Genomic DNA, 17,493 nt, shown 5'->3' on the forward strand with positions numbered 1-17,493 from the left:
AGTCATCTTCGCGGCTACCACGACAGCCTTAACATAGAAGAACTTCCTCTTCCACTTTGTGAGACCCTTGGGAGGGGTCATCAGCTTGGTGCTCCCATACCGTTGGTTGGAAAAAAAAAGAACCCGGTGTTCACCGTCAACTGGTAGAACCGCCGGAAATTTTCAACAGTAATCTCCAAACCAAGAGCACGAAAAGTGTACTCAAAATTCATGATTCGAAACATCCCAAACGGACTCAGCTGGGAGATATGAATCTGATAGTACTCCAACACTTCAACAATAAACACCGTCAATGGCAGTCGAAGGTTGCCATCGTAGAAGAAGTTAGCCCATAGGGTGAGGCATCCCGCCGGAGCATCGGCACCAGTATCACCTTCCTGTGGATATTTAGCCCCAAACTCTTTGGGCATTTGGATACTGGTCATCAGGGTCTCAAACAGACCCTTCGACCAATTTAGTACTGGTAGGCCACCGCCGGGAGCACCACCATTATCTTCATCTTCTTCCGCCGCCGCCGGCGACGAATGTTCAGGGTTTTCACCCTCCATATTATGTGGATTCGATAGTTCAGCCATTGAAATAAAAAAGATCGAGAAGAAAACAAGTACAAGAACTCAACAACCTCACCGGAATTTCAGGAAAGTTATCGGAGAAGACGAAGACAACACTTTTCCTCTCGCCGGAAAATTTTGAAATTTTGAACAAGTGGGGGGAAACCACAAACGGTTTCCCCTTATATACTCATCGCAATTAATGCGGAGGGGTAACTGAATCATCATGATCAAAAAGAACGAGTTACGTGGCGACACGTGTCCAACGACAGTCCCGCTGACGGTTACCACGCGCGCGTGGCCGCCCACGCGCCTGACAAAGGAGACGTTTACACTCCTGCTACAGTGCATTAATGACGTTGGGCAGTGCAAACGTCCTTTCCTATCAGCACATGCAAAAAATCCTACCAACTTTCACCAACTCACATGTGCGTTCAGCCACGTATGCAACAAAAAAGCGATAACATTATCCAAATATAGGCGGCATGCGGTTTCTCTGGTATAACCGCACCATAACCCATACCGCATGTCATTTTTTACACCCCCTCAAAAAATAGGAAAAATATATTTAAACTATGGAAAGGGGATAAATCAATATCCACATACACCCACGAGCACACGTGGAATATGCGGAGATGACACACACAAACCCGTACAGGTGTGTCAGATACTCAGAACCAGCGTTGTTCTTTGGACTGCGAAAACCGCATCTCAGGAATAGGTAAACCGCATCACCTTAAAGTTCTTCAAGCTTCAAATCCCTCGTGTCCGGTTCATAACCACAGAGGGTACGCAAACAGTTTCTCCGTAGGGAAAAGGATAGGAATGTACGCGACCGCACATCAGCAACCCTGACTCCTGATCCTTCAAGAGCTACATCAAAGAGAAACCTTCCTTCAAAGCGAGTCTTCTGAAAGAAACCGCAGACACTCACGAGTAGCTGCGGCAGAACGCAACCCCGCAAATGGTTGCTACGGAAGAGCCACGACTAAGTCACCACGCGGATGAATGAAGCTACTTCAAGAAAAACTACTCCCCATTGAAGCGTGAAGAAAAGTGGCTACAGAACGAGTGCGAACGAGATTCCCAATCACCTGAGGAGATATCGTTGAGCAACAAGCGACCGTACAGTGGTAACAAGTCTGCTTATGACTTTGTTTGCCCACTTATAAGCTGGATAGAATAAACAATGGTGGGCACAACCGTGCCTACCATGTTTATTTGACCATTATCCAGATTCACATTGTTCGACCAAACACGGCCAACAATGACGCAAGTATCTCACATTGTTCGGCCAAACATGGCCAACAATGCCAAACAACGAGGTAACCGCAAAGGACGTGCGGTTACTTGAGAGCTAATTGAAAGAACATGAACACCCCACAAAAAAAGGATCATCATTACATGTCCAATTGCTGAACATTGAGCTTGAGCAAAGGCACTCACAGCATTGCATCAGCTACCGAAGAGGTTACAACTAGAGTTGCGGCGGCGGATATTTTCCATCACCGTTACAAAGGTTAGTTCGAAGCCTACTCTCTTCTTCATTCACCACCTCAAAGGTTGGTTCGAAGTTTGTGGACATCTTCAGCCACGATCTCAGAGGTTGGTTCGACACACCAACAGGTGGCACTCAACCCTGACGACATCAGAAAAAGGAAGACCATGCTACCAGATCAAAACCCTAGGCTGAGAATTTTCGCATCAGACGAAACCTGCTCACCGGTATGGAAGAGGTGTCACACGACTCTACCGGATTCCCAGCTTGATTTACGAAAAGCAAGAGCCATCTATATGGCCTAGAATCTTCTCCAGACTCTAAACTACCTTCTAGACACCATAGTCCAGTACTCCTCCCACATGCAACTTGCATACGGAAACAGCACTAGACTGGGGGGACTTGAAGGGGTATGGTCCCAGATCTCGCGTCAACTTGACCGCGAGTGACCATTACCCTTATCAAAACCCCCAGTAGCTAAAGACTTATCTGTGTCCATGCGGGCACGCGCGAACACAGAGGTCGAATCCAATATGCCTAATGATGGAAGAGGACTTACCTGGAGTATATAACGATGTGGCATGGCACCGCATCTAGTGTATGAAAACAGTGTACGCATAGCGATGCGACCTAGCACCGCATCCTGTGAACACTTCTATCAATACAAGGGATCTAGATAACAGCAACAGTTACCACAAGTGGCGATGCGGCCCGGCACCGCATCCCACAGTCTTTGCCAGAAGGATAACGCGGGAACAACGACAGTTACCGCAGGTAGCGATGCGGCGCGGCACCGCATCCTGCCCACAAGGCAAGTGGGACTGACAGTACAGAGCAAGTGGCACCAATGACAGTCGCCTGTCAGACCACACGTAAGCATAAGACTGACACTGCAGTAGGACGTGGCTTCACCTCCACAACCGACAAGCCTGACACACCTGCGTAAGGGCAGCACGTCGTCAGTCTGTCCTTTCAGCTCCTCCTTCTCTCCTCGGCTATAAATACCAACCCCAAACCAGGTTTGAGGTATCTCTTCACAACTCCCTCACTACTACTACTACTATCACACTTTGCTTCCCAAGCAAATTACTGATTCTCACGCCGGGGAGTGGTAACAAGGAGCACCCCCCACCCATCCTCCTTGTTACGAGTCACGACTTGTTTCCTTGTGTAGGAGATCAACCGGCGGACGATCCAGCCAGCGATCCTCGAGAGGAAGGGATTAACCCTTCTTGACGAGAACAGTGAGTTAACCCTGCCCGGTTAACCATTGTTTCATCAGTAGCGCTCACATTCTTCTAACGAATGGAGCACTACATGACAATGTTAATGACAAAGAGGGAGAGGTTCATTCATGAGGAAGCACAGTGGACGGTATGTAAGATAAGTCACATATTTCAACACTTTTCTGCTTAAAAAGAAAAAAAGGAGGATCTTTGAAAAACCAAGAGACGCTATATGAATATTCACTAATGTGTTTTGTTTATAGAAAATATTATTGTTTAAAAAACGACATTACATGAAGTAAGAGTGTTATGAGGAGTGTTGTTCATAGACATCAACACGATAATATGTGAGGTCAAATGATTGAATATCACATTTACTTCAAAACATACTTAAATACGTGGTTCTTGTTCTTTCATACATTCTATCATGAGTGTCTCATTAATTAGTCGGGCGTATGCATCCGGTGCACATATCCTTCATTTTTAGTGTTTGCATTGTGAATGCAACGTATGATAGCAGTTTGAATAAATCCCAAACGTACCTATGCGCTTGCGTTAGAGAGATGGATGTAAACGAACCAATAACTTTAATAAACGAGCTTACTTATCTAGCTCACGACCTAAACGAGCATATTATTTATATCAATATATTAAATAAGTTACACATATATTTATATAATTTTTACTATTATATAGAAATCACTAAATAGCATCCAAAAAATATTAGTACCACTAGCATATTCGTTTTTTATGGTTTTATCGGCATGGAGTAGTTTAGTAATATTAATATAATGTTATATAATTTCGAATATACCATTGCATCGTGCTTATTTTTATCTACAATTCAAAATATAGTTTTCTTTGCCTACCGGGGAACAATACCGATGCCGTTCGAAACACCAGTACTGGTACGGTATTTGTTTTTATGGTTGCCTCGACGTTGCAATATATATAAGCTATAGCGAGTGCTGCTACAATAAGTAACGAATAGAACTGATACTTGCCCAACAACGTAGGTGTCAGTACGGGTATTCCTTGTTGTAGTTTTTGTCGACATAAAACACGTGCCAATATCTCGCCGGGCATATCTCTTTCGATTGCTATACAAAGTGTCAATATAATACCGTTATTGTTATAAACTAAACCGATAACATAGCGAATCAGACCAATACCGACATAAAACCCATTGTAGAGCGGGAAATCCCACTAGCAATAAAATGTTCAAAGTCAATTAGTTTTGAATTTCTGCTTTAAGATATTCTTAAAAGAATATCTTTTAAGCCCCTCCTCCAGGCTCCACATAATATGACCACCCACTAGGCCACTAATGGGTTCCTCACTTCCTCTGTTAATATTTGGGCCATATATGGATCAATACTTTCTTCATTTATCTCTGGCCCAAAAGTCATTGCTAAACTACTGTAAGCCCAAAATCTTCTAAAAAAGCAGGCTCTAATTAAAAACGAAATGATGAGGTCAGGTCACCCACATTAAATAGGTTATTTTTTTTTTTATAATCAACTTACTATTTTATTTGTCTTGTTTTAGCCACTATCTTTTTTATATAGCTTACTGCCACGTTTGAGTCATTTTGTATAAATTCCAGCTATTAAAAGTGATAAATTTTATATAAAATATTACATTTATATAAAAGATGTTTTTTGAAAGCATTGTAAAATGACCCAAATGGTATACATAGCTTCTCTAATGATTCTGATGTACAAAAGAGAAAATATATATGTTGATATTTTACATGAAAAAACCCCATAATATACAATAATAAAGTTCATTTTGTGCACGGTTTATTTGACCTGAGGTTATTATTCTTCTCATACCAAGCCCCAAGATATTCTTCAAATTATCAACTCTTCCCATTCAAATATCATATTTTTGCCCATGGCACTATAGCATAGTGGCATCTTGTCGGTGAGATAAGACTTTGGGACCATTAGGTTCTGGGTTCGATTCTCACAAAAGGGGGTTTTTCCCAGATTTATTGGGTATCCTCCTGAATTGGTGTATAGGCATTATAGCCTAGTGGAGATAGATATGATCGGGTGGTTCTGCTAGTGGCACGATGATACTCCAGTGGTCCGTCAGTGATCCTAATTTGCCGTTCAAAAAAAAAAATCATATTTTTTGACTTAACCGACGACACACCGTTGGAAATCCTACGATATATGTCGGTTATTCACTGAAATACTTTGTTTGGAAACATGGCAAGGACAAATAATCTACCAATAGGTTAGTGACGGAGAACACTGACTCAAAGTATCACAGATGGAATATGCTAGCAATTCACATGTCAATGTCACTGACGAATACTTCAAGTGATCACAAATGACTTGGTACTAATCGTTTACCTAAAATGTGTGAACATGAAGCGAAAATTGAATTCCACGAAACGAACACTACCAAGCTACCAAACTGTTGTTTATCAGGTTACCGATCTGCTCACTATACTCGTTCAACCAACATTCTGTTCTAGTTGATTAACAAATTCCATGCAAGATCTAGAGTCATGTTTCAAAAATAATAATTATACCTTATTAATATTAGTCGGTAATTGTTGATAGGCCGCATTACCTTTAGTAACTAATAAAAGGTTTTCTCATTCGTTGTATTTAAGGAGATTAGACATTCTATCCTAACATCACAATCGTCCTCCTCTCTCTCTATCATTCACGATTTTTTTACCCTACGAATTTATAATCACCATCATTCATATACACTCTAAATGGGAGCCAGATCAAGTTGACTATCATGTCTACCTCAATGGCTGCATCAGATTCTGGATTATCTGATGGCATGAATGTTGTAACAGGTATACAATTTACATGTTTTCCATTATGTATTTACAAACTGATCAACAGAAATCACCCTACGTGAATTTTGAATGGTGAATCTGGAGTGGCTCATAGATCATCCGTTTGTACGTTCATTGGAGATTATGGAGTGCTTTTGTTTGGTTGAACTAATCACTAGAAGAGAATAAGTATAACTTCGTTGTGATTACTAGAGAGTTGGTGAGGACTAAGAGCCTAAGATGATGTATTGATGATGGTGGTAAATGGTTGATTAGATTGATGGTTTCGTTTGAAGTTGAAGATGGTTTGAGAACAAGTAATAAGACTATGTATTTTTTTAATCACATTAACATACAATCTTTAAATCAGTATTATAATTATGACTATTAATATTTTATATTACTGCTTATTATTAGTACACCTACACAAAGTCTATTTTCCTCTTCTTCTAATAAAATAACGTTAAGTCAAACTAAAATAAACAACGGTATTAATCTACTAGTAATGGATTAAATAATCTGAGAATAACTTACTCACGCATATAAAATCTCATATGTTTTATATTCAACAAAACAAAGAGGTCAACGAGTTCCAAACATTTAAATGAAAATTTGTATTATCCAACGAATATAAATATCTCAATAATTTTACAATGATATTTAATAATATTATATTTATCTTTTTTTATTTTTTTAAATATACATTTTGACCTTTATCAAAAAATCAATAAATTAAACACGTAATTACCACTTCATCGCTCGTCATATTTGGGCTGGGTTCCTTACCCAATTGTATAGGGCCCAAAATCTAGACTATTATGATTCGTGATTAACGAGTGTTACTAAACCAGGTCTTTTCAGGTGTCGAAACCGAATCGGTTTTTTTTTTCTTCATTATGGACTCAAACTGGTTTGTCCCAAACCTGTTCGGGTTAGGAATCCATTTATCATACAGGTTGGGATCGGGTTGAAAAGTGGTTTGGGAAAAAAAAAAACCCAGGTTTTGAGATGTTCTCAAACCAGTTCGAGCTCAAACTGCGTCTTAAAGGTGAAATCACAAACTAGTCCTAAACCGGCAGGGTAGGTTAGAAGAAAATAAAAATATAACATATGATTTTTTCTTGAGTTTTTTTCAACTTAAGTGTGTTTTTTTCCTATACCTCGCCTATATATATATGATAGATATGTGTGCATGTTTTACATGCATGATTAACATATATAGTAAAGATATTTATATATCAAACGAGTCACACTCAGATCGCGATTAAAATTTTAACATGACTCGTAAGCAAAACTCAAGTTTACATAAGAAGCATGCAATGGTGAAGATCGCAATTAAAATTTTAACATTACTCGTAAGCAAAACTCAAGTTTACATAAAAAGCATGTAATGGCGGACCCATAAAATTTCAAGAGGTGAAAACGAGGGGTTTAGGGCACGTTTGGCTAAGTTCTTTGAAACAACTTATTGACTTATTGGTTTTTTGAAAAGTAATAAGCTCCAAAATGATGTTTGGCAATGAGAGTATATGTGAGGGGAAAAAACCAATAAATCAATAAGTCACTTTATACTAACTTTTCCAAAAAGCCAATAAGTTGTTTCAAAAAGCTTAGCCAAACATGCTCTTAACCAGATTTTCAAATGCTGCGATCAGAATTTTGACCTATAACTATAAAATACACTAATTTTTTAAAGGGTACGCCCGCCCGCCCACCCATAAACTCTACCAAAGTCCGCCCATGAAAGGAGTGGAAGTCAAATTTAAAAAGTTTTATTATTTTAACTTAACTTTAAAAAAAAACAGAATTAATCAAAGTCTTAAGATGGCCAATGATCTGTAGATCAAGCGGTGGAGAGCTTGCATTTCTCTTGAGAGATGCAGGTTTGACTTCCACTTGGTGCAGAGTGAGGCACTGGTGGGCAATGATAGGAGACCCAGAGAAAACTGGGTTGGATCCTTGAGCCAAACGGGTTTTACCGGTAATTTCACTGTCATGCCTACGACCGGGTGGGTTATCGGGTTTTCTCCGGAATTGGTGGTGGACTCGGGTTACTCTCGGAGTACTCCGTTTGTTCAGTGGGTATCCCAAAAGTGTTCGGGATTGAGTTTGTTGGCCGTTAAAAAAATAAAAATAATAAGTCTTAAGATATCATACATAAATCATTTTAATAAACTATAGGTTAGAGCATTCACATTCAATCCACCATATTTTTACCCTAAATTACACTAAAAAACACTACATTTTCTCTCTCCTTTTCAATTAAATAATATTTTTATACCTTTATTATTATCTTTTCTCTCTCCTCCACTCACAACCACTTTCAAAATATATTAAAAAATTATAGGGGGTGAACAGTGTCCCCCCAAATATACAGATGAACAGTAACATTTTCTCTCTCCTCCACTCACAACCACTTTTTATACTCTTTATATTTTAAAAACACCACACACATAATTTGGTTATTTGAATGTGAATGCTCAGCAAGCTACTCTTAACATATCACAGATAAGGTCATGTGTAGTCATAAAGCTCTTTTGTGGGCGTTATGCGACACGTGTCGTGCCACGTCACACAGGGGCTTTATGTCACTAGAGCCCGTAGTCATAAAGCCCCTACCTCATCATAACCAAAGTGTAAAATGCAGGGACCAAAGTGTAAAATGCAGGGACCAAAGTGTTTTAATGCAGGGACCAAAGTGTAAAATGCAGGGACCAAAGTGGAAAATGGAAACAAGAAAACGCCGTGAAAAAAGTAGCGCCCTCCCCCCATTTTCATCTCATAAAGCCCCCCGTAATGGTGTTCAAGGGCTTTATGGGGCTTTATGAAGTGAGATGGAGCCCCACTACACAAGGCCTAAGACAACCGAAGGAAGATTCATCATCAATATTTATTATTCGCTGTCACGCATCCCTCCCTCCCACCCTCCTACTTTTTTTTTTTGAAAGGTAAAATTTCATTCACAACAAGCCAACCCAAGCCGGGCCGACCAACAAAACAAAACCGATTACATATTTACAAACGAGTTCCACTCATCCCACTCAATTCCTCTATATTTCGATCTATTAGAAAACCAAAAATAGCTCAACGCTTTAATTTCACTAAAAATACCTTCTATCCTCACCGCTTGGTTATTAAAAACGAAATTATTTCTAGCACGCCATATACTCCAACAAGCTAACATGATGATACCTTGAACAGCCTCTTTCTTTCTATCCGACACCCTGAGCTCCTTATAGATTTCGAGAAGGTCCTTCGTAGAGAAAGCGAAAATATCCGGGATCTTGCACCACGAACTTATGCCGTTCCAAATGACTGCCGCCACATGACACGCCGTGAAAATATGCTCCGCTGACTCTTCACCAGTACCGCATAATTTACACGTATAATCATCCAGCTGCACATTCCTTTTCCTTAAAGCCATACCAGTAGGAATTCTCTCCATTTCAGCTCTCCAGATATGTATATTGACCTTCGCAGGAAGCCACTTACACCAATCCAAGATGAATCTGCCGTTTAAGTTAATTTCTTCCATAATTAGGAGTCTCACAGCCTTAACCGTGAAAATCCCAGCCGAATCAGGCACCCAAGACCACCGATCAGCCCCATTAGAGGTCTGAATGCCATCCAATAAACCCAAAAGCTGCTGAAAATCGTTAACAGTCCCAGGATCCGAGGGAGCCGACTTCCAGCACCATTGAAACGTGCCACCACTACCCGAAGACAGAATTCGGTCCGCCACCAAACATTTTTTGTTAGACTCCAATTTAAAGAGGTCAGGAAACCTGCACTTGAGAGGTTCGTTGCAAACCCATGGATCAAGCCAAAACGCAATATTCCGACCATTGCCAACTTCTCCCTTAAAGAAGTTCCGAAGCGGGGACCCCCCCACCTTAACGTTAATGAACAACTTAGCTATATTGCTCCATACTCCGTTTAGAGATTTTTTAAATGGAATACATTCCCACCCAACTCTAGATGAATGTAACGAATCAATGATTCTTTTCCAAAGGATATTTGTTTCCGTTTTATATCGCCAACCCCACTTAACTAAGAGGGAAGTGTTTACATCCGAGAGCTTTTTGATCCCAAGCCCACCTTCTTTCTTACCGCGAGCCACCTGATCCCATCCCACCCAATGCATCTTTTTATCTTCGTTTGAGCCACCCCATAGGAACTTTTTGATCATAGCCTCTAAATCTGATATTACCTTTTTGGGAGCTTTATAAAGTGAAAAGTAGTATACGGGCAGACTCTCCAAGACCGACTTTATAATAACCACCCTGCCCCCTATGGATAGCAGATTCGCTTTCCATTTAGCAAGACGGGCACGGAACATCTCAATAACCGGGGACCAGTTATTAATCCTGTTCATATTGGCTCCTACTTTCAGCCCAAGATATTTAAAAGGCGTGGAATCCGGGTTACAGCCGACCTCCATAGCCATATTCTTTGTTTCATTCCATCCAACACCCATACCAAATAAGTTTGATTTTTCTAAATTTATTTTCAATCCTGAGCAAACATGAAAAACACGGAGGATTCTCACCACATTGGATACTTCCCACTTGGACCAATCCCCCATCATAATGGCATCGTCCGCGTATAGGAGATGTGTCATATTAGGGCCATTGTTAGGGGTGGCAATACCTTTTAACAACCCCGCTTCTCTAGCACTGTCTACCATACTCGAGAACGCTTCCATCACCACCAAAAACAAGAATGGGGACAGGGGGTCACCCTGTCTCATACCTTTTTCGCATTTAAATATAAACGTAGGAGCCCCGTTTACCAAAACCGAGGAACTAGCCGACATGAGAGAGCCTTTTATCCAACTACACCATTTATCCCCAAACCCCATTTGATGGAGGATATCAATTACAAAGTCCCAACTAACATTATCGTACGCCTTTTCAAAGTCGATTTTCAGAAAAAACGCCTTTGATTTTTTCTTCTTGATCCAAGCGATTAGTTCGTTAACAATCAAGGGGCCGTCCAAAATACATCTTCCTTTCAAAAATGCCGATTGAGAGTCCGAGATAACACCGTCTAACACCTTTCTTAGCCGGTTTGCTAAAACTTTTGAAATCACCTTGCTTATCGCTCCAACCAAGTTGATAGGCCTGTAATTGTTAAGAGACACCGGATCCAAAATCTTCGGGACAAGGGTAATAAACGACGCCGCGCTACCCATACTAATCTTTCCATTGGCGTGAAAGGCTGCAAGGATTCTAGAAAAATCGTCTCTAAAAAGGTCCCAAAAATGTTTAATAAACCTGAAGTTCAGCCCGTCAGGACCCGGGGCCCTATCGTCACCACACTCAAAAACAGCTTCCTTAATTTCTTGTTGAGAGAACTCTTCTTCCAGCATATTTTTGTCAGCTTCCGAGATCTTTTTAACATTCTGGCAAACAAAGTCGGGTCTCTCCGGGTGGAGTTCTTTAAACCTATCACGGAAGAAAGCATGAATATGTTTTTTGATTGTAGACGGCTTCGAGCACCAATCCCCATTTATGGGTAGACCGTGAATAGCATTTACCGCATTCTTTTTGTTCACCATAGCATGAAAGAATTTCGAATTCTCATCTCCGTCAATTGCCCATTTCAATCTAGCCCTCTGTTTGAGGTCTAAATTCTTCCTATTTTCCGTTTCTTTGATGATTTTTCTATTTTCTGCCAAGATCCATTCCTCCTCTTCCGATAGGTCTCTATTTTCCATTTCAATTTCTAACGATTCCATTTCCGACAAGGCCGATCTTCCGGCTTCATTTTCTTTTGCAAGGAACTCATCCCTCCATATTTTTAAATTACCTCTAATCCGAGCAAATTTGGCCGTGAGACATGAATCAGGGGGGTCAAACTGTTCGAAACCCTCTATAGCCTTCATCACTGCTTCTTCAAATCCCGGCATACCAATCCACGAGTTAAAGACCCTAAATGGACGAGGGCCGAAATTCAGCTCAACTAATTCCATTATAATCGGACAATGATCCGAGAATCTGCTTGGTAAGGCCCTCACACAAGCAGACGGCCATTTATTAAAAAAATCCTGAGATACCAGGAAACGGTCCAGCTTACTTAACTTCTTGCCATTGTCCCTAATACATGTGAACTTCCGACCCTGAAGCGGATACTCAACTAAGTCATTACTGTAAATAAAATTATTGAAATTTTCTGCACAGACAGGCTTGAAGCTGGAGTTTTTTCTCTCCTCCGAAGACCGAACCGAGTTAAAATCGCCAGCAAGCACCCAAAACCCAGCATCCGGATCCATAATAGCCGAAATATCATTCCACAATTGCAATTTCGCTGCTGTACTCTGAGGGGCGTAAATGTTTACCAAATTGATCGGGCTCCCTTCACCAACAGAGAATCCTTTTATAATCAGATAGTGTCTGTGGCGGACAACAGACTCAATTTTAATCACAGCTGGATCCCAGATCCAAGCCAGACCCCCAGACAGACCAACCGAAGCCACACAGGCAGAATCGAATTTTCCATTTCCCCAAAAACTAGCACAGCAAGAACTAGAGACCGACTCCACTTTAGTTTCTTGAAGAGCAATAATACTTATTTTATACGAGATCCTAAGATTTTTAATCCACCAGGCTTTAGCACCCCCGTGAACACCTCTGATGTTTAAGGACAGAAAGTTCATCTGGGGACCGCATTGTTACCTGAGGAAAAGATAGCCTCCCTAATAATGTTACCGTGATTTCCAAGATTAGCTCCCACCACGTTTCCGAGGCGAATAGTGGCTTCGATCTCGTTAAGAATATGGGATTCCGACTTGTTCCTGACTTCATCCGGGTCTTCCGCCTCCTCGTTAACCACTGGCGAATCGGCCACCACAGAGGGACTACCTTCGGGAACGGTTTTAGCTTGAACCCCCATAGGAGCCTCTGAATCTAACAGCACCTTATCAGAATTATAATTGACGGAAGAGGAAGGGATGTTACCAGAACCATCTTTATTTTCTTCCACAGCTTTAATATTCAGGTCAAAGACGAAATCCTCCCCCTCCCTCATCCTTTTCTTGGGCCTCTGGTTCGAATTTGGGCTCTTGTTTCTATTCCGAATACCACTCCTGGGCCTGGGCTTAAAGGACTTTTTGGTGGGCCTAAGAACCTCCACAGGGGGGCTGAATATAAAATTACCATTAATGTTTAAATTCCCAAAAGAATTAACATGCTGCCCACCTTCATAACCACTTTGCGGCTCAACTTGCACGTGCTTATTCACTCCAGTCCTATTATCGAGGACATAAGGAATGTCAACATTCGGATTTTCTCTCACCTCTTGCAAGTGATCCACGACTGCATGGGGACTACCAGAATTAAAACACGGCGACGATCCATCTCCCCCCTTGTCTCCAGGCTGAGCCGATCCGTCTTCTTCCAGGGTAACGTCCTCCGGTCTACTGACCACCGGAGATGACATCATCGGAGAATCCGAACCGGAGCTTTGAGAATTAGACACAGATTCTCCCAAACAATCTGGGACCCAAGCGTCTACTTCCTCCTCTACAAGAATCCTGAAATTCTTATTCTTCCACGACAATGATATGACTTCCTTGATCCTACCTGCTTCACCGGCTAGAACTCCCACCCTGACCATCGAAAGATCCCGGTCATTGTCCAAGCTTTTAGGATGATGGAGGACTTTTCCGAAGAGACCCCCGATGATAGAGAAGACATCACTATCCATTAACTGAAGAGGAATACCGACAAGCCTTAACCATGCCACTCTTTCCATAGGAAGTATTTGTCCTTTCCATTCTTCCACCTTAGAGAACCAAGGCCCCCACATATCCCGTTTTACCAGAAAACCTTGCATCGCCGCCTCGTCCATAAAAGTTATGAGAACCGAAAGTCCCCCCAGATATTGAATTCTACTGTAAGTTACCTTAGCTATCCGAAGGAGTTTGTCAAAATCAACCAAAGTCTCGAGATCCACCGTTCTTCCAACGACTGATAATGCCATAACGTCTTTGAATGCCAACGTTCTATCAGGGACAACTACCACCCTGTTTCCCGATACCGAACTAAAGCAACCATCCGTCTTCGAAGAATATCCTTTAATTTCTGTTTCCTTTTTGAATAAATCACTATACAAACGTCCACCTCCTTGATTTACAAAAGCATGACCTAGGCCAGAGACCTGTTGGGCAATACCATTATGTTCTTTAGATACCCCTTTCCCCTTATCATTGCTCGGACCACCACTCAAACCGGAGTTCTCAGCTGCAAACTTAGCGACATTCACCCTAAGCTTATAGTTACCCATCTTCGTCCCGTTTAGAGCCTTCTCCAATTCTTTTACATCTCGAACATTCTTAAAACTTATGAAGCCAAACCTATTGCCGACTTTATCCTTCTTCCTGGCGATATAGACCCCATGGACCTCCCCAAAACCTTTCACAAACTCCGAAACCTCCCACGGGGTACAACCCAGGGGCAGGTTAGTTACAAAAAATTTTGTTACGGGCACTTTACCTGAAAAAGCATTTGGAGCTCCTCTCTTGCTGCGATGATGCGGGTCCAACCATGGCCCTCCTTCGTCCTCAGGTTCCATATCTAAACAGCCGGACAAACCAACCCGAACAGCGAGTGAAAGAAGATGTAACTTAGAATAGAGATAGAGGTAAACTCAAGATTCACTACCCAGAGGAACCGAATAGACCTCACACCCTATACCAGATAGATCCCCATCGTCGAGCTCGTCCGGCGAAGATACAGGTCCGGCGACTTTTGGTTTTCTTGAGAGCTTTTATCTAAATTTTAGTTTACAAATTCACCCTCCTACTTAAACACCCACCCCCAAATTCACATTTCACAAAAACCTTTCTACATCCATAATAAAAAAATCAATTTCAAGTTTTCAACAGCAAGCAAGCAAGCCAACGATGTGTGGTGGTGCTATCGTCTCCGATCTCATCCGTTCTTCACGCCGCCTCAAAAACTCCTCCTCTGATGTCTGGCCCGAATTCAACCCATATGAAGCAGAATTCAACAACGCATATGAAGCAGAATTCAACCAATTTGTCCAACAAACCGATTCCGATTATCACAAGCGACCTCTTCCATATTCAGGTCTCTCATTCCCTCCCTCCCTTTTGTAAATTATTATTTACACTTTAACTTCTGGTAGTAGTGTTGTTTCATTTCTAACAACTTTTTGTTTGTCCAACAGGTGGGATGCATGAAACCACCAGGAAAAAACAGAGGAAGAATCTGTACCGTGGGATACGCCAGCGCCCATGGGGGAAATGGGCGGCGGAGATTCGCGATCCTAGAAAAGGCGTTAGGGTTTGGTTGGGTACTTTCAACACAGCGGAAGAAGCTGCTAGAGCTTACGACAAAGAAGCTCGTAAAATCCGAGGAAGAAAAGCTAAGGTTAATTTTCCAAGCGATGAAGAAGAAGAGTATTTTAATCGCAAAAACCCCAACCTGAATAACTATAACGATATTCTTCTCGGGTTTTCTGACGAAGAAGTTATGGGTCCGCGTTTGGTGAAAGAAAACGAGAAGAAGAAGAAGAAAGTTGAAGAAGTTGTACAGAAGGAAGAGAATGAGGTGCAGAAGCTGTCGGAGGAGCTGATGGCGTATGAGTCGTATATGAAGTTTTATGATATTCCGTATCTTGAAGGGCAGCCGTCGGCGGTGGCTCCGGCGAATGCAGACGGTGGTGGTTCGATTGAGCTTTGGAGCTTTGATGATGTAGCGTGATTTGGAAGTTTACCCTTCTGCGTGTTTTTTTAGTTTAAGTTTAAATAATTTTGTGTTTAATAATGTAAATTGCTGTGTTTGAACTTCTATATGTGTTGGGCATAAAACTAAGAAGTTTGGTGTAAAGGAGTAGCCTTAACTCTGTTTGTTTTTGTTTTTTAACAACTAACGACAAAATTTTATTGCCAACAACGGGGCTAGCTAGGAGCCGGAGGTTTGTTTAACGATCGAGGTTGGCTCCTTTAGGCTGCTCGGTATGGTTCCCGTCTCCACCCCGACGCCGCCACGTCACCACCGTCCTCCAACGCCGCCCCCCCTCCATCCCCCTCCGTCCCGTCCTCCCGTCCGAGTTGTGCCGTTTGCGACGGACCAAACAGGTGGGCCTCCCCCGGCGACGCCAGTCCTCCCACGCCGCCCCCTCTGTCTTCATCCCGTCGCCGGCTTCCCTCCGTCACCATACCCACCAGCCTTGGTGTTTATGTTTCTAGAGCTTGTGTTCAACTTGCAAGTAGATTTTCGTTGATTTTTTTTTATTAGTTAGCTTTTATACACAAATGACAAAATAATGTATGTTAGTTTTATTAGAAAATTATATATAAGAACAATTATTATTGAATATTTATATATTATATAAAGTAAAACTTATATAAACAATGGCCATGTTTAGGCTCATGAACTCGTATGATTTTGCTCGTTATCAATTATCACCCCTATGTTATTTATATAGTTTTATAATTATTAGCCATAATGCCATAACAATAATTTCTAGACTTAGAAGAATCCTAACTTTGTTTACGGTAGGATAGGATTGAGTTTGCTATTTAAAATGGGTTACATCGCAGATAGGATAGGATTGAGTTTGCTATTTAAAATGGGTTACATCGCAGCTTGTTTGCTGTTTACCTGTCACGCTATAAATTTTCTAATAATTTAGTAAGACATATATATACCTATTGTATTAATTGTGATTTTTGGGCAGATTGTGATTGTTTATATATATATATATATATATATATATATATATATATATATATATATATATATATATATATATATATATATATTTTTTGTAACAACAATATTCGTTTAAATAAAGCATGTATTTGTTCAAATCCTAGGTCAAATATACACGTTTTATTCAACCCGAGGTCTAATTCAAATACTCTGGTCTATTTCCGTCTTCCTGAAAAAGTCATATAGATGTTGGTCAATTAATTCACTTCTCCTTGCTGACTATCTAAACCAACAGTATTAAATGTTTTAAATAAATATTGCTGACTATGTAAACCAAGACTATTAAATGTTTTAAATAAATAATAAATAATATAATGAACCTAGTACAGTAATAAATAAATATGCAAGTTGCATGTAATTTTTATATTTTTTTTAACGGAACATGGTTTTGAACAAAACCCATCAATGAAAATACTGTGGACACATGTACGCAAGGGAATACGTTTAACATGTTTTTGCATGGTAAAAAACTTATGTCTAATTGGTACAATATATAACCTAGTTCATAAAAGGATGATGTACAATATACATTAGGCTTTTATGTAACAAAAGATATGTTTTAAAAACAAAAAAAAATGAAATAATATTGAATTACATATTATTCCATATATAAGTTTGCAACTTTTTTGTGCAATACCACTTGTAAATTGTGTTTCAAGAGTTTTTCAAA

The 17,493-nt window shown here is 40.7% G+C and overlaps 1 protein-coding gene across 1 annotated transcript; it reads left to right on the forward strand.

Annotated features, from left to right (window-relative positions):
* The first annotated feature begins 14,639 nt into the window (after nt 1-14,639).
* LOC110864572 (ethylene-responsive transcription factor ERF071) lies at nt 14,640-15,935 on the forward strand. Its single transcript, XM_022113673.2, has 2 exons — nt 14,640-15,173; nt 15,274-15,935. The coding sequence occupies exons 1-2, from the start codon at nt 14,987-14,989 to the stop codon at nt 15,807-15,809; spliced, it is 723 nt and encodes a 240-aa protein (XP_021969365.1). The 5' UTR covers nt 14,640-14,986; the 3' UTR covers nt 15,810-15,935.
* Nucleotides 15,936-17,493: the final 1,558 nt, after the last annotated feature.

This window comes from Helianthus annuus, chromosome 6 (assembly GCF_002127325.2).
Source record: "Helianthus annuus cultivar XRQ/B chromosome 6, HanXRQr2.0-SUNRISE, whole genome shotgun sequence".
Lineage (NCBI taxonomy): Eukaryota > Viridiplantae > Streptophyta > Magnoliopsida > Asterales > Asteraceae > Helianthus > Helianthus annuus.

Excerpts from the sequence above, each read along its gene's own strand:
- LOC110864572 (XM_022113673.2), top strand. The coding sequence starts at position 14,987 with ATGTGTGGTGGTGCTATCGTCTCCGATCTCATCCGTTCTTCACGCCGC. Across the intron at positions 15,174-15,273 it reads GCGACCTCTTCCATATTCAG|GTGGGATGCATGAAACCACC; the intron begins GTCTCTCATTCC and ends TTTGTCCAACAG.